The sequence below is a fragment of the Ranitomeya imitator genome, chromosome 1, assembly GCF_032444005.1.
Source record: "Ranitomeya imitator isolate aRanImi1 chromosome 1, aRanImi1.pri, whole genome shotgun sequence".
Classification (NCBI taxonomy): Eukaryota; Metazoa; Chordata; class Amphibia; order Anura; family Dendrobatidae; genus Ranitomeya; species Ranitomeya imitator.
The window spans coordinates 1,147,620,298-1,147,642,906 of record NC_091282.1 but is presented as its reverse complement, the minus strand read 5'-3'; the positions used below and the strand labels follow the sequence as shown (position 1 = coordinate 1,147,642,906).

General features: G+C 43.6%; 1 protein-coding gene across 2 annotated transcripts in view; it reads left to right on the top strand.

The window, feature by feature from the left end:
* TBC1D1 (TBC1 domain family member 1) overlaps positions 1 to 22,609 on the top strand; it is a 194,750-nt gene that overhangs the window by 72,873 nt on the left and 99,268 nt on the right. For both annotated transcript variants that reach the window (XM_069744615.1, XM_069744616.1), the window contains exons 9-11: positions 2,271 to 2,357; positions 3,506 to 3,780; positions 14,875 to 15,014. In XM_069744615.1, coding sequence (XP_069600716.1) covers positions 2,271 to 2,357; positions 3,506 to 3,780; positions 14,875 to 15,014 — 502 coding nt within the window. The remainder of the gene's footprint in view (positions 1 to 2,270; positions 2,358 to 3,505; positions 3,781 to 14,874; positions 15,015 to 22,609) is intronic.

The following is a 22,609-nucleotide window of genomic DNA, read 5'->3' as shown; positions in this document are numbered from 1 at the left end:
ATCTACAGCATTATAGAATTCTGTATATCAGCCCTGATAGGTGGTGGCCGTAGCTCGTATCGGCCAAACCTGGTGACAGGTTCCCTTTAAGGTTTCTCTGATTTTCCACTGAATGGCTATTTTTCCCTATTGTGTCAGTGACCTGGTACTTTTGGTTTCTGCAGCACGGCGTCCCTGTCCTTTTTAATAGATTCATAGTCATCGCTTTACAAAAACGAATGATCTTATAAGAACATGTAATTGCTCCATCCCAGATCTTCACATTCCTATTGTTCTGGCCCATTAGCGGCTGATTAGAGATTGGCGTCCTGATTATTTCTGTGCCAGCCTCTTGTACAAAATGGTAGCGTAGGATATTCTGGCCAGGCGGCATTCTGGCATCTGTTCTGTACAGTCATGCCAGACCGAAAATAAACTAAGCAGGAATTAAATCCATCATTTCTTCCCGCAATCCAAGCTTCCTAATGCCGTCAGTACAATGCCTCTCATTATAGAATTGGCTGCTTATCCCGGGTTTACTCTTCACGATGAAAACCCTCATGTTCTAATCGGAGGCATTGATTTATAAGGAACAGATTTCACCCATTGCTGAAAAAGGAAAACGTTATGGCCCTGACTCTTGGAGATCGCTCTATGCTGCGACTAACATCTAAACCAGGGGTCCCCAACTCCAGGCCTCGAGGGCCGCCAACAGTGTAAGGTTTTCAGGAGTTCTTTAGTATTGCATCGGTGGTAATGTGATCATCTGCACAGGTGATGATTCCAACCCCTGTGCAATACTAAGGAAATCCTGAAAACCTGCACTGTTGGCGGCCCTCGAGGCCTGGAGTTGGGGACCACTGCTCTAAACGGAGTAGGGAAGACATTTGTTGTAGAGCAGTGAGAACTTAATTTTTCTTTAGGGAAGGTTCACACAAGGCATTTCATATATTCTGGGCTGTCAATGAAGAAAATAAATCAGATCAATGTTGCTCAATTCAATATTTTTTTTTGTTGTTGTTATAAATGGATTGCGTATGGACTGATGGGAAAATTTAAAAATGACTGAGTTTTCTGGATGAATTTTATTTATAGGACAACTTGAATTTCTTTGGAACTTCAATTAGGGCTGCTTATCCACCATCCAGACTATGCGACCTTCCATTTATTTTTCTGTTGTCCACATCCAGGAAGATTAGCTACAGCGCCATGGGTTGTAAACTTCTTGATTATGTGGACAAAGGAACATCTAGATCTCTGGAGATGGACTTGTAATCTAGAGCAGTGGTCCCCAACTCCAGGCCTCGAGGGCCGCCAACAGTGCAGGTGTTCAGGATTTCCTTAGTATTGCACAGGGGTTGGAATCCTCACCTGTGCAGATGATCACATTACCACCGATGCAATACTAAAGAAATCCTGAAAACCTGCACTGTTGGCGGCCCTCGAGGCCTGGAGTTGGGGACCCCTGATCTAGAGATTGATTATTTTTCAATAATCTTTGTTCTCAAGTCCTCAGGCTGTTCTCTTGTCCTCTTTCTGTTCTCCATGCTTAGGGCTCCTTTTCACTTGCGAGAAATACGTGCGAGTCTCGCATATTAAGACAAAGCTCTGGCACCGGCACTCCAGAGCGGAGTGTGTGGCTGCATAGCAACACATGGCGTCGCACGCTCAGCTCCTGAGTGCCGGCGCCAGAGCTTGGTTTTAACATGCGAGACTCGCACGTAGTTCTAGCAAGTGAAAAGGAGCCCTTAGTATGTCACACACAGACATAATGCAAAGATTGAGTCAACTTCTCCCCTTTTTAACTGGTTTCAGGTGTGATTTTCATATTGCCCACACCTGTTACTTGCCACAGGTGAGCTTGACCAAGCATCGGATGCTTGAAACACAATTATCCCACCCATTTTTTGGGGTTATGTGGAATGATGTCCAATTTGCCTTTTTTTTTTTTTTTTTTTTTTTGCATTCGAATACACACTAAGGAAATAAACGTCTATAATAAATCATGTCATTGCAGAAATTTACTGGAACAAGTTCATGGGTGCCAGCACTTTCAGCAATATATAAACATACATACATACATACACATATATATATATATATATATATATATATATATATATATATATATATATATATATATATATATATATATATATATATATATATATATATATATATATATATATATATATATATATATGTGTGCGTGTGCACAAACCTTTTTGTGAACTATGATCTGAATCATGTTGTGCTTTTTTTTTTTTTTATAATCCTTTTGTATTTTACAGGGTAATAAGAATCGTTCTCAACAGGACAGCATTGGGAGCATAGATTATGACAGCTCGCTGTATACTCCATTGGAAAGTGGTAGTAAGGTAATTTCTGCAATGTTCTGTTAATTCTTAATTGAAAAACTTCTCCCCATATCATATTCTGGAGTACAAGGAATTCTGTTTAGAGATGGGTCAATCTAAGCTTTTTTACCATTCTTTATCCATTTGCTGACAGATTAGCAGGGCCCTTGTCCTGTGGCCACCAGACCAGAGCCCTAGGAGCATCCTCCCACCTGACCGCATCCCCAGCGCCTCTTTTGATTATTAACCCAATGCACTAATTAGAATCTGGAAATGCGAACCTCTTCCTACCGATCGCAGGTTCCTGTCTGGCCACCATGGATTAGGGACCAGAGTCCTGGGAATCTTTTTGCTCAACTAAACATTATTTCTTATCCACAGACTTCACCTTGTCACCACCAACAATTTTTTTTTATTATTTTAAATCTTTGACTTATTACCATCACTTTTTTTTTTTTTTTCCCCATTGACCTGGCTTTTGATAACTTTATTTTTGTGCACGAAGAGTTGTACTTTGGATTTCCTCTCATTTTTTTACCATATGTTTTACTGACATATTGGCGTGGGGGAAAAGGCTTCTCCTGGAGTAAGAAAGAGAGTGTAATTCTAAAAAAAAAAACCTCTTAAATGCTTTTAATTGGCAAATGGCATTCGTTTTGTTGAATGAGGTAATCTCACCTGTTAGGTTTCCGTCAATGTAAAGACGATCTCAGATTAACATTAGGACAGGGGCCTGTGAGCATGTGCAGTAGGAGGCTCTGCTGCCATGTTTATAGGTCTCCAGGTCACAGCCGTGGAGTGTCCTACTGCACATGCTCACAAGCACCTGTCCTAATATTAATTTATTCTTAATGACATTTTATTTTTTTTATTCCTAGAGAATCTCTGTCAGTAGTGAATTTGCTATGAACCTTTTTTGCTATGTCAAGAGACAACATTCCTATACTTGGCATATAATAGTTGGCGGCCCTGTTGCATATTTCTGTGGGCTCTCGTCATGCCTGTATTTGTTGGTGCATTGTCTTCTTAGATGTGATTTTGTGTGATGATGAATAATCCAGGCTTCTTAGTGTTTTCCACCCCGTGGCCCTTCAGCTGTTATAAAACCACAGCGTGCTGTTTATTTTTCCCATACCATTTTTTTTTTTAAATCTCTGTCTGTATTCTAGGAACCTTCATTAAGAGACGTGGAAACGTCTTCTGTGGGAAGTCCTCTGAAGTCTCACGGCTCCATGGGTGACTTGCCGTCAGTAGCGGAGAGCTCTCCCTCTGAGCATCCTGAAGAATTATCTCCTCAAGGATTCCGACGTCGCGCTAACACTTTGAGTCATTTCCCGGTCACCTCTCCGGATTTACCAGAGCCTGTGCAGAAAAGCCCATCTGTTCCACAGAGGAGGCTTATGCGACATCACTCCGTGAGCACAGAGACGCCGCTCAAAAGAAAGTGAGTTCTGTAGAATTCTCTCCTGTTCAATAGGCTTTGTGTTTAGTTTTTGATTACAATCTCTTCTCTTAAATGGGAAAACCGGGCTGAGATGTTGTGATGTGCGGGGATGTTTTACCTATACAGCTTTGGGACTTTTACACTGTGAAGTTGGCAAAGCAAAATCCCGGTTTATCTGGTCTTCAGAAGCTTCTGAGACCTGTGTTGACTGGTGAAATTAGGCAAATGGACAGGACTGTAACCTTAGTATAGTCACTAGTAGTTCTGGCCATTTTCTTTAGTTATTCTGATTTAGTAATTTCCATTATGGAAATATTGAGGTTATAAGAATTTAGTAATTTAACAGAAAACATTCCCTGAGCTGGCGATTTGGCCTAAAGCCTGAACACCAAACACCAAAAAAGAACAAATTTTCTGTAGTTTTGCGAAATGGCATTAATGAGACCTTAGCGGAGACATTCTATGTTCTGGTCATTGAACATCATACAGAGCTGGTAGTCTGATAAAGGGATTATGCAGGTTCAGCCAAAGAATTTGTCCTTTTTAGTGATGAGTGAACGTTCTTGGATAAGATATTTGAGCATGGTCGGGTGCTAACAGAGTGTCTATGGTGTGCTCGAATAATGTTTCGGTCCCCGCGCCTGTATGTCTCAAGGCTGTTCGACAGCCGCAATTCATGCAGGGATTGCCTAACACAGTTAATCCCTGCATATGTTGTGTCTGAACAGCCGCGAGACATCCAGCTGTGGGGACGCCAACATATTTTTCGGGCACGCCAAAGTCACTCAGTTCGCACCCAAGCATGCTCCAATAAGGCCTTAGCCCAGCACGTTCGCTCACCACTAGTCCTTTTGCTTTCTCAAAGCTCATAATGTTGATCCTTTGTGTCCATGATGGAAGCTTCTTGCAGATTTGGGGTTGGTAGTGACCCCCTTACCTTTTGGGTTCCTGGGCGGTTGCTCCTATGGTATATTTGCCCCTGGTTTGTCCAGTAAAGGGAATGGGGTTCAGCTACATTATTAGAAAAATTGTGGGGATAAGAGGAGCTATCGAGCAAAATAATTACATCACCAATAGAATAGTAATGAAAAAAAAAACCTTATCTGCCAGTAAAATGTCTAAACCAAAGCTGCCTTGTGTGAATGCATCCTCTGGAATATTGCCCTAGAATCTGCCTACAGAAGTGAGGGAATGTGTGTACATTCAGAATATTACAGTCTATGGCCGGCTCACGATCAGTCTCCTTCAGTAGTGAGGTACGGTTGGTCTGAAACGCTTCAGTAATGGGGACAGAATCCAGAAGAACATGCTCTTCTTCATATCCAGTTTCCTCCTCTCCTGGTGACCTTTACAGCACTAGTCTGATATCTTGGAAGGAATATCATTTATGAAAACGGTCTTTGTTTTCAAGCAAGAACATCCTGCGGTACATTGCTATCTGTTTTTGCCTAGGATAGTCATGTTATGTTCAACCATAAGGCTTAGTGGGTGGAAGGGATTTTTAACCCATTCCTCTGCATTCTGTGGGATAATTACAGGAGGAGATTACAGCCTACATGAAGGTTATCCACTTTATTCTTTTTAAGGCAGCTACTCTTCACTTTTCTGGTGAATTAGGACCCAGGCTGTCAAACTAGAAGTTTTCATCAATATGGATATACTGCTCCATAAAGTGTCCCATCCAATTTCTCCAGTAATGGGTATTTTCTAGAAATGGTGGATTTGATTCGCAGGACACGTCCTGTCCAGCAGTCGCAGATTATGGATTGGACTATGAATCTCCTCTTACTTCCCAGTATTCCTGGCTCTTTTTTTTTTTCTATGTTGAGCCGGTTTGATGCGATATCATACCTTGTAGTGGGTGTTTTGTGGAGGCCGTCACATTCTGTGGTGGGAGCTATGGGACTATCCACTGTGTGTAATGGAGGGGGGTACGGGGGAGCCATGAGGACAATCATGCTATGTTTGTGTGGTGAGAGTGGGGGCGTGTGTGTGTGTGTGTGGTGGAGTCGTGGGACCAATCTCATATTTGGTGAGTTGGAGGGGGCCATTATTGTGTGGAGGGCCTGTTGGGGGGTCATCGTACCATGTGGGAGTCGTTGTGTTGTATAGGGGGCTGTGACACAATGCGAGTGGCTGCTGGAGTCATCACACTGTGTGTGCTTGTGGGAGACTTTGGGGCTCAAATACTTTTGCTAGTGCCACTGTGAGGGCATCCTACTGTGTATGTATGTGTGTATGTATGTCGGAATGTTTGACATCCTGCTACTTGATGGCCATGAAAGGGGGGTATCCTGGTAGGTGACAAGGGGCTTCAATAGTGCAAAATCACACACAGTATAAATGTCCCTCTCCCTGTCTTTTAACCCCTTAGTGACGGAGCCAAATTTTTTTAAATCTGACCAGTGTCACTTTATGTGGTAATAACTCTGCAACGCTTCAACAAATCCCAGTGATTTTGAGACTGTTTTTTCGTGACACATTATACTTTATAATAATAATAATACATTTAGGTCAATATGTTTTGTTTATTTATAAAAAAATATCAAATTTGAGAAAAATGTTAAATTAGCAATTTTCAAAATGTGAATGATTATCCCTTTAATCCAGATGGTCATACAACAGCAAACCATTAATAAATAACATTTCACACATGTCGGCTTTACATCAGCACCATTTGTAAAATGTTATTTTATTTTGTTAGCATTTTAGGAGGTTTAAAAATGTAGCAGCAATTTTTCATTTTTTTTCAAGGAAATTTGTAACTTTTTTTTTAATTTTTTTTAGGGACTTATTCATGTTTGAAGTGACTTTAGGGGTCCCATGTATTGGGAAACCCCCAAAACGTGATACCATTTTAAAAACCGCACCCCCTGACATATTGAAAACTGCTGTCAGGTAGTTTATTAACCCTTCAGATGCTTTACAGGAATTAATGCAAAGTGGTTTGACATAAATGACAATGTGTATTTTTACCACCTAAATGCCTCTAATTCCTGAACAGGTTACAACAGCCGGCAGACTCTAAGGACGCTATTTAATTGTGAATTGCCATGGCAAACATCAGGACCACAAAATCATGGTCTGAGGGCACCGATTGGGATAAAGAGGAAGCCCCCACACTCTGTTAACCATTTATAATGATGTAGTCACTATTGACAGCAGCACCTAAGGGGTTAAACAGATTTGGACGGTGCCAACACTGATCGTGGCTGATGCAGCAAGTTGTCAGCTATAGTGGACAGCCGACAGCTGCTGGATTGTCACCTGTATGGGGAGGCTATTCTCTAATATCTCAGATCAGTTAAAAGGCGTATTGGCTGTCATTAAGGGGTTAAAAGTTGGGAGCTATGCCCTTCTGTGAGTGCACCTTGATCCTGCCTACTCCACCTATTTTTTTATATTGGCAGATGAAGAGGAGCTCATTTAGGACTCTGCTAGGGGCCCCATGTTATCTATGGAAGCTTCTGTCGATACAGCACATCTCCCTTTTTACAAGGGGCAATGTAATGTCGATGGCAGTGATTTTTATGTATGCATAAGTGATCTGATCACCTGACAAGTGGTTTTTCTCATTAATCAGGTATTTTCTGGCCTGAAAATATAATAATTGGGAATTAGGTATTGACTCGTCTAAATGGGCCATTAGTATAATATTCCAGGTTTAGGTTTCTATCAGGAGAATAAAGGCAGGCCTCCCATTTAGCATTCTGGTCTGTAGTAGGATGAAAGTCCCCGAGGTTTTTAATTCTCATGTTTCAAAGGAATCTGTCAGCAGGTTATAATTATGTAATCTGTGAGCACCATAATGTAGAAGACGAGTTCCTGATTACAGCCACGTGTCACTCCTGGGCTTTATTTTGCGGTTTCAGTGCAGTTAAGGTACCGTTACACTAAACTACTTTCCAACGATCACGACCAGCGATACGACCTGGCCGTGATCGTTGGTAAGTCGTTGTGTGGTCGCTGGGGAGCTGTCACACAGACAGCTCTCTCCAGCCACCAACGATCAGGGGAACGACTTCGGCATCGTTGAAACTGTCTTCAACGATGCCGAAGTCCCTGGGTAACCAGGGTAAATATCGGGTTACGAAGTGCAGGGCCGCGCTTAGTAACCCGATATTTACCCTGGTTACCATTGTAAAAGTAAAAAAAAAAAACACTACATACTTACATTCCGATGTCTGTCATGTCCCCCGCCGTCAGCTTCCCGCACTGACTGTGTCAGCGCCGGCCGTAAAGCAGAGCACAGCGGTGACGTCAATGGTAACCAGGGTAAATATCTGGTTACGAAGCGCGGCCCTGCGCTTAGTAACCCGATATTTACCCTGGTTACAAGTGAACACATCGCTGGATCGGCGTCACACACGCCGATCCAGCGATGACAGCAGGTAATCAGCGACCAAAAAAAAGGTCCTGATCATTCCCCAACGACCAACGATCTCCCAGCAGGGGCCTGGTCGCTGTCACACATAACGAGATCGTTAGCGGGATCGTTGCTACGTCACAAAAAGCGTGACGTTGCAACGATATCGTTAACGATATCTTTGTGTGAAGGTACCTTTAGTGTGTTTTATCAGCAGGAGATTATCACTACAAGACAATTGGCCACCTAATCCTATCACACCCACACCACTGATTTAGCAGCTTTTTGTTACTATACAATGTACAAAGAACGCTGTTGTCTCTCTGTGACCTTAGGGAAAGTGGGAGCGTATACTGCCTCTCAATGTAATGAAGTCATAGTCTATCTCTATCCCAAAGGTTACTTTTGAAGGTGGAGATGCCTGATTCTCATACCTCTGTGTTGCTACAAAATCCTACCCGGCTTTCACCCTCCCCCAGGGAGGAAAGGGGCAGTAATAAATCTGAGTAACACCGGGTGGGCAAACAGGAAAACTTGGGCACAGTCAAATGACAGGTGCACAGGATAAAATACAAACGGAAATGGGTGCACAGGAACAATGCAGAAAAGCAACCCTAAAGAATGCCAGAGGGCGGAGGACGAGGTATTTACAACAAACCGCATGCAACAATCTCAGGATGACAAGAACAACTCTCAAGAACTCATTTCTCCAATGTAGCCGAGAACAGAATGAGGATTCTATTGCTGGCATGGAGGGAAGCCCGGCACAGGTTTATATAATGGGAAGGTGTGGCTCCAATAAGCAGCATGGCCAATAGATCACAAGGAACTCTAAACACTTTCCATGCCACAAGAAACCTGTTTAACTCTGCATGGTCATTCATGAGTTAAGAGGACCGGTGTTCAGCTATTAGCCGTGATGTTCTAATCTCACAATTACCACATGTCCCAGCAGAATTTGGCACATTTGGGACAGCTGTGCTGTGTGTGGGGTTATAAACAGCTCAACAGGTGAGATCTTCAATTTACGAACAGGAGGTTTGCTTTAATTATGTAGATCGATTTCTCCAGAAAGCACCTTGTAGAATAATATTCTGTTGATCTTGGAGCCATCGTCTTAGGACTGAGCTGGCAAACTTCACATCCTGCTCGTGCAGAAGGCTCATGAACGGACCACCCGAGGACAGGACCGGCATCACAATGTGAAGGAAGGAATGACATAAGGCAACAGGCCAGAGATGTTTCATAAGATAGCGACTTTCGTGCTGATACATGAAAACGAGTGTCAGACATGTCTTCATCCCCTGGAGGATCAGTGAAGACTATGGAGGGAAGAGACCTGGAAGTGTGTGGTTATTCGGGCAGATCTGCACATCACAGGATCAGAAGTGATTTCAGGTGCAGAATATGAATAGTGGCAACCTGCGTTCTGTACCACGACCAAGAGCGCAGGAAAGTGTGCAAAGACGACAGAGATCTTCCCGCGTGAGTCGGCACTGCACACCTCTGTCAGGCTGGATTTTACTGTGCTGACACTCATAGACCAATATTGACACTAGCTGTGTGTTGGACACGTGGATTTTTCTTCTTGCATTTGTTTCCCCCTCACATAAGGTTACGCTTGATTGGTCGGAAACTAGACAGTTTTGGGCTTCACCTGATCTTCTCATTCACCTGATATATTGATTTATACAGTCGCTAAAAAAAAGTTGCATACTGTAATATGAAATGGCTTCACACATCTGTGGTTATCCATACGTAATCTCCTTCATGGCACAAGGCTGCAAAAATACTAGCATCACAATGATTGCTTGTGATATTTTCTTATAGCCCTGAGTAACCCGTATGGGTTGTATCCATAGCAGTGATGGGTGCAGTCTCACCTGATGCCACCATAGACTCCTCCAGTATAAAGGGCACATCATAGTTCGGGGTTTTCAGTATGATTTGCTCTTGAAACCATAGCTTAAAGTTTCTCTTCTGGAGACAAAGGTAAAATTACCTAGGATGGCTTGACATATGGTTGCATGCTTTCATATTTTTGATATCTTACAAGTAGTGTTAGACAATCCCTGCATGTGTTGCGGCAGTCAAACAGCCATGAGACATGCAGCCACAGAGACATGAACATAGTATATCTGAAATCCACTGCCTCAGGGTAACTCTCGATTCTGCCCTGTCCTTCAAACCGCACATCCAAACTCTTGCCACCTCCTGTCGCCTCAAGCTCAAAAAATATTTCCAGAATCCGTTCCTTCCTCAGCCCTCAATCTACTAAAACTCTTGTGCATGCCCTCATCATCTCCCGCCTTGATTACTGCAACCCTCCTCTGTGGCCTCCCCGCTAACTCTCTTGCACCACGTGTCTGTCCTCGACTCTGCTGCCCGGCTAATCCACCTCTTTCCTCACTACTCCCGCTTCTCCCCTCTGCAAATCCCTCCACTGGCTCCCAAATTCCCCAACAAATCCAGTTCAAACTACTAACGCTGATCTACAAAGCCATCTACAACCTGTCCCCTCCCTATATCTCTGAACTAATCTCCCAATATCTTTGATCCTCCCAAGACCTCCTACTCTCCTCCACACTTATTCGTTCCTCACACAATGGCCTCCAAGACTTCTCCCGAATAACCCCCATCCTCTGGAATTCCACACCTCAACACGTCCAATTATCCACCACCCTCGGATCCTTCACACGGAACCTGAAAACCCATCTCTTCAGGAAAGCCTACAGCTTGCAATAACAATTCTGCCGCCTCACCACCCCCCCGAGCTGCCGCCTCACCACCACCAGAGCTACTGCACCCCCAATCTTCTGTCTCTTCCCCATTATCCCGTAGAATGTAAGTCCGCAAGGACAGGGTCCTCTCCCCTCTGCACCAGACGGTCATCGTCAATCTGTGAACGATATCGATAACTTTGTATGTAACCCCCTTCTCATGTACAGCACCGTGGAATTAATGGGACTATACAAACTATTATTATTATTATTATTATTATTATTATTAGAGCACACTGAAGTCACTTGGTTAGCACCCAAGCATGCTCAGATAACACCTTACCCCAGCAAGTTCACTCATCAGGACTTCCAACCCTAGACTAAAGAGGATCTGTTGTTCCGAAATTGTCTGTTTTCGAAAATACTTGTATTCTACATGAAATGGCAGCTCTGGGACATCCTCGCCTCTGTTCGTTACATTGTGCTGGTCCTCTGTTATTCCTCCTAGAAATCAATGAGTACATAGATGATGGGGCATTACCGGGTGTGGGGGATTTGTACCTATACAGTCCAATCAGTGCTGTCTGGCACTTCCACAATGGTTGAAATCCGACTTCTTTTGAATATTACGGACACAAGCCTCATTTCGCAGTGATACGTTCACAATAACAAGTAATTGAATAGTGGGAGAAGCCTGAAAGTGTTGTGTGTTTTGATTGTACATAACTTCTTTTTTTTTTTTTTTTTAATTTCGATGCATCTTGTCGTTCTATAAGGTCCCACTGCTGCCATGACCTTTCTATAGCTTTGTCGGCCATTTAAGCTAGTGTAAATAATGTGTGCCAGTTTCTGCCACATTGGATAGACTCTTCTTTCCGAGCCACCGTCGTGTAACATCAGATAGGTGTGTGGTAGGTTGCTACCTCGTGCACTATCTCTACCTCCACTGAAGTGTCTCCCTCCCTCGCTGGCTGGAATGCTGGCGTCTAGTTCCAGCCCGGCTCCCAGTGTGCCTCCGAGCAGTTCAACACAATGTGACCAGGCTGCTGCGTCTCCTCCCGTCACTGCAGCCTCCTCTCCTAGATTCTGCCAAAAATTCAGGCATCACTCCGGCGGGGAACCGAGTGGTCCAGTCACTCAGAAAAGGTGAGCAGAAGAACCTGTCCTTGTCCTGCATGGTTTCTTGCTTGGTCAGATCTGCATGTGTCTTAGGGTCATTTTATTCCCTATATACTTCCAATATGTCAATCTGTTAGAAATGCTTAATCTCGGCTGAGCTGATCACTAGACGTGGGATTAGTGACCTGTAGGTAATGTATATGGCCTGCAGTGGGGTGTGAGCTCATTACTGCCCTAGGAAATTAAGGCGTTATTGGGGGGGGGGAGGGAAAAGTAGACAACGGTGCAGATTTGGGAGGAGGGACGGCGATGCGATCGTTTGTGTGATCTTTTACTAATGGATGTGCCTTTCCAAAAAACCTCTGTATTTCAAGGTAAAAAGACTGAAATGTGTGCAGTGTAACCTTTCCACCTAAACCTGCATGTGTGCTGCCTGCGCTCCCACCGGGGACCGGACACCTGTGAAATCTGCGCTTTTCTTAACTCATTATCCGCTACTGTTTATAACATGCTGCGGTTAATAGAAGGCTGAGAAACTGAGCACGGTGTATAAACAATGAGGCTTAAGTGTTCCCATCATTTTTGGGGGAGCAGTGTATAATCTCCTGCAGCTTCAGATCTGTTCATTTAGGAAGCAAAAGTAATTGTCAATCAACTTAACCTGCGCTGGGGCAAATGAAGGTGACGATGGGTGCAATGGAGAAGAACGGCAAGACAACCCTGAAAAGAGTATGGTTACTGGTACAATGTCTGAGACCATGACTTAATTCGTATAGAAATGAGGGAGCTTCGGTGCAGCCTTGGACTGGCCAGGAGTTTGGTGCACCGCTATGTCTCCTCGTTCACGTACTGGAGTCCTTCCTCCACTTGTGATTGCTGATTGTCGCTACTCGGAGTGAGCACGGTCCGAATGCTACCGGCATGTGGACTAATGAACCTGGAAGGCTCAAATGCAGAGGCACAATGGCGCATAAACCTGGAAGGCTCAAATGCAGAGGCGTAACAGTGCACAAACCTCATGGTCACGCCAAGGGCGCACCAAAGCCTCCTCATTTGTTTAGGAGATATTTTCTCAGGCACTGCACAAGCAGCAGGTACAGTGCTACTGTCATTCTCTTAGGGGCTAAGCACTCTCTAACACTGTACAGCCCATTGTAAAATGGATTTTGGGGTTGACTGACTGCCTTTAAGCACTAACTTCAGCCAATTCAGGTTCCTCTTAATTGATGCTATTACAAGGAGGTTTGTGTCTCCCAGACGTCTCGAGCATATGGCAGATACCACTACACCGATGCATAAGAGTTGGTGAGTGGTACCCGGACTGGCTCAGAGGATTAGCTTGATCTGACCTTACACTTGTGTATTGCGCCTTTCATTCCTCCTGAGGGAGGGCCATGCCCGACCTCCTGTGGCCGGTGTGTGGGTAGTTCCTGGATCACCAGGACATTGATGCCACTGACTTTCCCAGATCTACATACAAGTAATAACTTCTGTGACACATCTGTGCACTCGCTGCCATCAAATGGCACCACCGAATGTGCAGAAGATCACTGTCTAGGAGTAGATTCGCCTCTTCCAAAGACCCATCTGCTGCCTTATCCGGAGCATTCCCAGGCACGTGGCGGCCATACTCACTATGGAGTCAAATTAGGAGTTGCTGTGATGAAGTGCTCAAATTAGATCCTCCTATGACTTCAGGGTTTTCTTTTTTACTTTTGCTTTTCAGGGTCATTTAGTATCCAGCCCTCGGTTGCCAAAATCTGTCCGTTCACCATTGTTACATCAATATTAGTAAAGACTTAAATCTTCGAGATCCGATGTGCGCTTTGTCTTTTTTTTTTTTATTTTTTTTTTTTTTTTTTTTACTTTTTTGTAATTGACTTTACTCCAAATTCCTATCATCATGGATCTCTTTGAAAAGTTATTGGTTTGGTCTCTCGCATGAATGGAAGCTATGATACTAATGTGAACACGGCCTAACAAACATGCTGTTTTTTTTTTTTAATCCATTTTTTTTTTTTTAATGTGAATCTGTCACTAGGTTTTTGCTACCCTATCTGATAGCAGAATGATGTAGATGCGGAGACCCTGGTTCTAGTGATCGGTCACTTACTTTACTAGGTGCTGCAGTTTTGAACACTGTTTTATTTGCTGCAGATCTAGCAGTTCTCTGATTGCTCTATAAGCCCGCCCACACCACTGATTGGCAGCTTTCTGGGTACACTGTGCATAGGCAGAAAGTTGCCGATCAATGGTGGAGATGGGGTTGGACCTGGCTACAGGTTTTCTAGTCCTCTATTGATCATCTCCTGCTGTAAAATGATTTTATGAACACTACAGTAAGCAGACCAGTAAGTGACACGTCGCTGGATTCGGGGTCTCTGCACCTACATTATGTAGCAGAAATCAGGTGACCGATTTATCCCATATTTCTGTTGTTCTCTTGTAGTACTACTTTTTTTCTTAATAACCTTTCACTTCCTCCTTTTCTGGTCTGTGCTCTCAGCCTCTTCTACCGCTCTTCTTCTTTTCGGAAGAAGCTTCACTCTTCCTCTTCTGTGCCAAACTTTCTAAAGTTTCTTGCTCCAGTAGCAGAACATAGTGCGTCTGAATTTACCAAAGAACGGTAGGTGGTTTTGTGTGGCCCCTCTAGCTGCTCCATTGTGACTAATGGCTCCCGATATCTCCGGTCACTTTCCCTTTGGTTAATGCTTTGTATAGGTGACTGCTGTCATACGTAATCCTGTTCATATTGTGTATGATGAGCCTTCATTTCCCTCCGCCTTTGCACTTGTATGGCATGAATACTTGGTCTGTTTTGTGTAGGCTGTCATTAGATGGTCTTTATCATTTTTTTTTTTCTATATAATTTTTTTTTTGTCTTTTCAGTGATTTTGAGTGTAAGTCCATCCACAGTGAAGCGGCGTGCAGCAGTCCAGTGAGGACACGGCGGCATTCTTGGAGGCAGCAAATCTTCTTGCGTGTGGCAACTCCGCAAAAGGCATGTGATTCCCCAAACAGATATGAAGGTAAGAAATGGGTTAAATGTTTTTTTATTTTTCTCTTGTAAGTCGTATGCATACTTTGTACTATTCGATTGTTTGAGGGTTTAAGAAAAGTGGTTCCCAAAAGCTTCTACACTTAAACACCCTGCACAGATCCTCCTCCTGCCCAGGTCCAGTGCGGTTTTTCCAGCTCTACTCCAGTCTGTGTTTTCCTACAGAGTTGATGTCAGTTCAGTAGGAAATCACCTCTGCAGCCAATCACGGAGCTCGGCTACTCATGCCATCAGCAGAACTTCTGACCTCGGTGATTGGCTGCAGCAGTGATGTGCGCTGTCAGCACTGCAGCCAAAACACGTTATCGGGCAGCTCCACGGAGTTCAATGCCCCCTTTGTTTTAATGTTCTCTGAGGGTCCCCCTCTTTTTAATCTTCAGACGTAATCTTGTTATGGAGGCCTTCACTAGGAGAGACCACACGTCCTCCCTACATTCTTCTATCCGTCACTATGGTCAGCTTTTGTTCCACAGTAGTCCTGGTGGCTTGCTTGCATGAGACTCTACACGAATGGATGGACGTCCATCGTTACCTACACAATTGTTTGAGGAGCAGAGTTTCTACTGATAGAGGAAATGGTGACCACATCGTTGGGCTTCCTGTTGCTTAAGAACGCCATGGATGACTGACGTTACATCACCGATTACGCGGATGGATATATATATTATAGGGTGTGCAAATTATCACAGGTTTGATCTAAACTGCGAAGATGTTAGATGAAATTGCAAAATTTTTTTTTTTTTTTAAATTCTAAAACTGCTTCGGTCTGGAGAACCTGGGGCAAGCTTGTATGTTCCATTTTTCTGAAGATGGCTAGTGGCCCCATACACATGGCCTTGTTACAGTCCATGGATCTGTAATACAGTTCTCATGGGCTTTGACGGGCTCATACGGTCTAGTCACTATTTTTTTGTACATTAATGTACATGGGATTGTCAGATTGACCATCTCCTTGAATAGGAAAGCACAATTCATTGTTTTGTTTTTTTTTGTTTGTTTTTTGTTTTTTTTAACCAAGTGGTCCAATATGTTTTGTTTTCTGAAGACGTGTATCAGATGTTGGATTTGGACTAGTTTCCCATCATACTTGGTCACAAGTGTGGGAATCTTGTGGTTGGTAAACCATAAACTGGATACACAGGTATAGAATTCAAATCAAGCTCACATAAACTAATACCTAAAATTTTTAATCTTTATCAAATACAAAACGACAAACAACACTTAAAGGCACCGGGCCTGCACAAACTATTGATTTGGTGCTCCTACATATACAAATCCCTAACGGACCCTAACGTACCCTTCCTTAGGCCAGTCTCACACGTCCAGATAGTTCCGGTACCGGAGAAAACTGTACCGGAGTTGTCCGTGTGGTCACGTAGGCCATCCGTGTGGGATCCGTATGATGTCCGTGAGTACGTTTTTAGGGTCCGTGTGCGGTCCGTGTCCGTTTATGGCAACAATCTTAACCCTATGACAGGAAAAATTCACACGGACAGCATCCGTGTGCGGTACGTGTTTACACGGACCCATTGACTTTAATGGGTCCGTGTGATCCGTGCGCTCCCACGAACACTGACATGTCTCCGTGTTTTGCAAACAGACACACGGTCCGTGAAAACACGCTGACATGTGCAGAGACACATTTATTTTAATGTGTCTACGTGAGCCAGTGTCTCCGGTACGTGAGGAAACTGTCACCACAGGTACCGGAGCCACTGACGTGTGAAACCGGCCTTACAGCAGAGGTTGGCACCCTAGCTTGAACGCAAATTGGTGCCCCCGCTCACCGTCGGCTTGCCCTAAATGCACCCTGCTGTTCCCTATAAAGGTATAGAGTGCAGACAGTAAAAAATCTTAATTAACAGAACAATTGTGCCGTAGTAATTGGAAGGACAAGGGAGAAAAAAAAAAAAAAAAGGGGAAGGTGAACCCGATGAAGTGATCAACACTTTGTAATTCGGCCTGCTCAGTTTCCTATTTTTCTCGAGTAGTGGTAGTAACATAGACTTTTTGTGAGGACCGTGTATCTGGGGTGCTGCTGTTTACATTAACTCATATACCTGCATGGCTTCTATCCTGCATTTATTTCCTCTTAATATGCGTTCTTCCTCTACATGCACGCACACCGCAGCACAGGTTGATAGTCAATTTGCCAGGGGGTGATTGCAGCTGCCGCTCACAGAATAGTGGATGATTACGAACTTCTCCTTGCAACGCCCCAATGACTGAAAGAGAGCTACTAGCTGCCACCATAGTTTATACAGACTGAACACCGGTTACAGGTAGCGTATGGCTTCCTGACTCTTATGCGATCCCTCAACTTACACGATATCTTCGCCCCTGGAGGTCCCAGGCAGTAGATATTGTCATGTGCCATACAGTGATGTGAGTGAATGTGTTCTGTTTTTCCCTATCTCTATCTCCTATAAATATTGGCTATATGCAAACCTCAAGATTGATTCTGGACACTGGAGACATGTCTTGCTGCAATTGTCCAGCTTTTCTTTGAAGAGAACAGAAGTTACCTCTGAAGGTGTCAGATTTTTCACTTCTCTGCCTCATGAATATACAGATCTCACTACAAATCTCCCTGCTGCAGAAGGCCGTTATTTCAATGGAGATTGAAGTGTTGGCTCTTTTCTTTCTCTCCAGTTAATTATTTTCTCACTTCTCTAGTTGTAATTGGTCCCATATGTTCAATGTGAGGGTCCTGCTTCAATGGAGGTTGAAGTGTCCACTCTTTCTATGTCCCCTCTCCGGAGATGCCTTTATGGCTTTTGATTTTTCTCAGTCTCTCCTTTGTTTCTGTATGAGAACTTGCTTTTGTCCTTTATTTTCTTTATTCTCTCTCGACCAAGTTAAATTTGTGTGAAAGAAAATGTACGACTTGTACGGGCATCAAGGGCCGCAGATATTGTTGTTGCTTCAGTATGAAGTAATGTTATCCGTTATAGGGACTTTATGCAGAATTGCTTCCTACTTTTTTTTTTTGTCATTCTTGTAGAGGTAGATCTGGATATTTAATGTAATAAAGCAATATTGAACAATGTCATCTGAATTGCACATAAAGGGTTATTCCTATTAATTCATTCGTGGCTCTTTGGCTTAAAATCCAAGAATAAATTAAAGGCAAGCCCGCAAGGGCAGGGTCCTCGCCCCTCTGTACCAGTCCGTCATTGTTAGTTTGTTTACTGTATGTGATGTTTGTAACTTGTATGTAACCCCTTCTCATGTACAGCACCATGGAATCAATGGTGCTATATAAATAATAATAATAATAATAATGTGTTGTGGCTGTCGAACAGCTGCGAGACATGTAGTCGCGGGGAATAGAACATATATTTCAAGCACTCGGTTAGTTCCTGACCGTGCTTGGATAACGCCTTATATGAGCCCATTCGCTCAGCTCTTTTATAAACCTTTATACATAAGGTACCTTCACACTCAGCGACGCTGCAGCGATACCGACAACGATGTCGATCGCTGCAGCGTCGCTGTTTGGTCGCTAGAGATCTGTCACACAGACAGCTCTCCAGCGACCAACGATGCCGGTAACCAGGGTAAGCATCGGGTTACTAAGCGCAGGGCTGCACTTAGTAACCCGATGTTTACCCTGGTTACCATCGTAAAAGTGAAAAAAACAAACACTCTATACTTACCTTCCGCTGTCTGTCCCCGGCGCTGTGCTTTCCTGCACTGACTGTGAGCACAGCGGCCGGAAAGCAGAGCGGTGACGTCACCGCTGTGCTCTGCTTTCCGGCTGGCCGGCGCTCACAGCCAGTGCAGAGAAGCAGAGCGCCGGGGGACAGACAGCGGAAGGTAAGTATGTAGTGGTTGTTTTTTTTTTTAACTTTTACTATGGTAACCAGGGTAAACATCGGGTTACTAAGCACGGTCCTGCGTTTAGTAACCCGATGTTTACCCTGGTTACCAGTGAAGACATCGCTGAATCGGCGTCACACACGCCGATTCAGCGATGTCTGCAGGTAGTCCAGCGACGAAATAAAGTTCTGGCCTTTCTGCTCCGACCAACAACATCACAGCAGGATCCTGATCGCTGCTGCGTGTCAAACTGAACGATATCGCTAGCCAGGACGCTGCAACGTCACGGATCGCTAGCGATATCGTTCAGTGTGACGGTACCTTAAGTGGTGGGGACAGACAAGGATTAACTTTTATTGATATACTAGGAACTATGCACAACCTCGTGTCTCCTCTTGGCCACTCTGCCCGGCCATTAGCAGATTATAGAGAAGGTGGAGGAGCAGGTAACGTCATCTGTGCATGTGGGGATAGCATGGAGCCTGGATAAGAAGCAGATGGTTGTAGGAAATGTAGTTTACAGTGGTCACAGGAGCAGCAATGGAGGGCCACACACTTCACTGAGGAACACAAATATGAAAGAGCTGGGGTCAGGAAAGCATCAATGAAATTAGCCAAGAGGATCTGATTACTTGGCTGCTACTTTTTGACTACTCTGGCTACATGAAGCATATTGGTTGCTTAAGTAATTGTGTGCAAATTTCAGAAGTGTGCGGTTTGCATGACTTCTACTAGTCTGCTACTAGTTTATATTAACTATCTGACCTCCTGTTACGCGTCTCCTGCCATGTTTGTGCAGCACTACTTTTAGACCCTTATCTGTATTTTATCGCTTTACACCTGTTGTTATTTTAATAATAAAGTTTATTGATGGTTTCTACAATCTGACTAAACATCATCTTTTTTCGGAGATATATAGTCTGCTACTTGTAATTTATAAGGAGTATTACTAGAGTCATTGGTTAAATTTAGCTGCCTTGTGCTTGTTACTGACCATTCGACAGTCTCCAGCTGGTGATCTCCTCCATAAGATAAGTTTTTAAACAAGTTAAGGTTCTACTCCGAAGCTTTGTCTTCTTGTGGTCCCCTTGGCATTTTTTTTACCACCTGGAAATGTTGAGACATCCCACTTCTTCTCAACAAGGCACCCAAAGCACCTGGCTCCAGCACTCACGGTATCATTTTCCCTTTATGGCAACTTCACCAAGCATACAGGATGGTGAGCGGACTGGAGAGTGTGTCCTACAAGGAATGGTTAAAGGATCTGGGAATGTTTAGCTTGCAAAAAAGAGTCTAAGAGGAGACTTGATTGCTGCCTACAAATATCTGCAGTGAGGCGCAATGTATAGGGATCATCATTATTCTCATTTAAACATGGGAACACCAGAAGCAATGTAAGGAAATTGAAAGGGAGAAGATATAAGTTAGATATTAGAAAAAAAGCTTTGACCGTGAGGGTGATCAATGAGTGGAACAGGCTGTCAGGAGAGGTGGCGACTTCAATGGAAGTCTTCAAACAGAGGCTGGAAAGACATCTGTGTGAGATGGTTTAGTTACGCTTGTTGACCCTAGAGGTCCTTTCCGACTCTTAGCATTCTATAGTTCTATTATTATAGGCTTTACTCTGGGTAAAATAAATTTCTTATGCCTTCCTCAATAGTTTTCCAGAACCCCCTCACACCTCCCTACCTATTTAAACCGGTGGGAATACAGCGATTTAGGGCACGGTCAAGGGCTCTCTCTCATTTCTTGCTCCCTCCTCCAACTCCTATGGAACGGAAAGGGCGTTCTGCACCAGCACAGAAGAAGAATTTTAGTATTCTGGAAACACTACTTTGCATCACTTTTATGTAATGCTCCAAGAACCTATTATTTTATGACAAAGACTCAATTGACATTTGTTGCTCATTTAGTGCGAACTCCTGGCTATATGGATTTCCTTTTTTCTAGCCATGGAACTATGTAATGCACCTTTTGCTCCATCGTTGGGAGTGTAAAGGACAAACCCTTTAAACCTTCCATGTGACCGTCCCGGAGGATACTAAAACTTAGTGCTTGTTAATGACGTGAATGTTTCTTCGTTCCGTGTTTCCTGTGTAGCAATATGACTCCTTGCTCTCAATTGTACACTCCTCTTCCATGAAAGGAGACTTGATGGACCTAGGTCCCTTTTCAATGTATGTAACTATGACAAATTCTGGTGTTTCCGCATGGTATTCTGTACTAATCCTTTGACTCATTGGTGTATTCCCATTTTGTAAAGTGATGGCAAATTGCTGGATGAAATGTAGCACCATGGTACTGGGTGACTTTTCTTGTTGGAGTGGGGCAGTTATGAATATAATTTTAATTGTCCAGACATTGTCACATTGAGTGAATCAGGATGTAGATAGAAATAAGGCAAAGTAGCCGACAATTGTGCAAACTATCCTTCTGGGCATGGAAAAATCTGCCATGTTAGAAGTTCTCATCAGTTCGTCCTGACCTAACCAGTAGCTACGATGAAGAGACCCGGTCTAAAATGTTGCATTCTCCCACAGCTTCACTCTCCCCTCCCCCCACATGATTGAGTGTATTGTTACCATGCAGTACTATATCACTTTTAACTTTTTCTGTATAGACCATTATTCCAAATACCTTGGGGATCATGCGGGTGGCTGTCTTTTTTTTTTTTTTTTGTGGGGTGGGGGCTCTGTTACTTTTTTATACCAATAGTAGCATTACCTCTTCTTTTTCCCCCACCAAGTAAATTTCCTTTGATTGTGGGAATAAATCCTGCTCCCCACCTGTAGAGTCTATTGACCTTTGCACTTCATGTTGGCTGAGGGTGGTAGAAGTCATTTTAGATATTTTAGTAGCCCAGCAATATGACGTTCATGAGACCTGTGCGGACGGCTGTGCAGAAACAGATGCCAGTAGCAAGTTTCTCGCGCATTAGTCTTTTGACTATAAACAATAAGGGATATTCATTCTGAGGAGTTACACGAGAGTATGGGGTTACGCTTAACCTTTTCTATAGATTTGATAATCACATGAGGCGAAATAGAAAACCTCACCAAGAACACCATTTAAAAATGGATTTAGGGCATTATAACCTGCGTGAAAAAAGCATAACTTTGTGGAGGAGGCCTTGCGGAGCGCATGTTTCTACAAATCTTTGCAAGTCAGGGCACCCGCACACTTGTGTGATAGTAAGGGACTAACTCTTGTAAAAAGTGTGGTCTGGCTCCAAAAATATCCTTTCTAAATATCTATCTTTACAGGGTAACAACTTTTGTAATTACCTTTTTTTTTATGCAATACGCTGCACTTCTCCCTATCTAATCGCATTAATATTAATTTTATTTTTTTTTAAACTTCATTTCCTGTGACGACTCGTTTGAAAGTAGTCTCAGACAGGACATCACAGGAGGCTGGGGCTGTTCTCGCTCCCGGCAGCGCCCATTGCCCCTCCTTGAACTGAACGTAATCAGGGGGCAGCGCTGCAGTTATTTAAAATCATAGAATGTTATAGTTGGAAGGGACCTCCAGGGTCATCGTGTCCAACCCCCTGCTCAATGCAGGATTCACTAAATCATCCCAGACAGATGTCTGTCCAGCCTCTGTTTGAAGACTTCCATTGAAAGAAAACTGCCCACCTCTCGTGACAGCCTGTTCCACTCAATGATCAACCACACTGTCAGTTTTTTTTTTTTTCCATGGCAGATATTTGTAGGCAGCTATCAAGTCTCCTCTTAGCCTTTT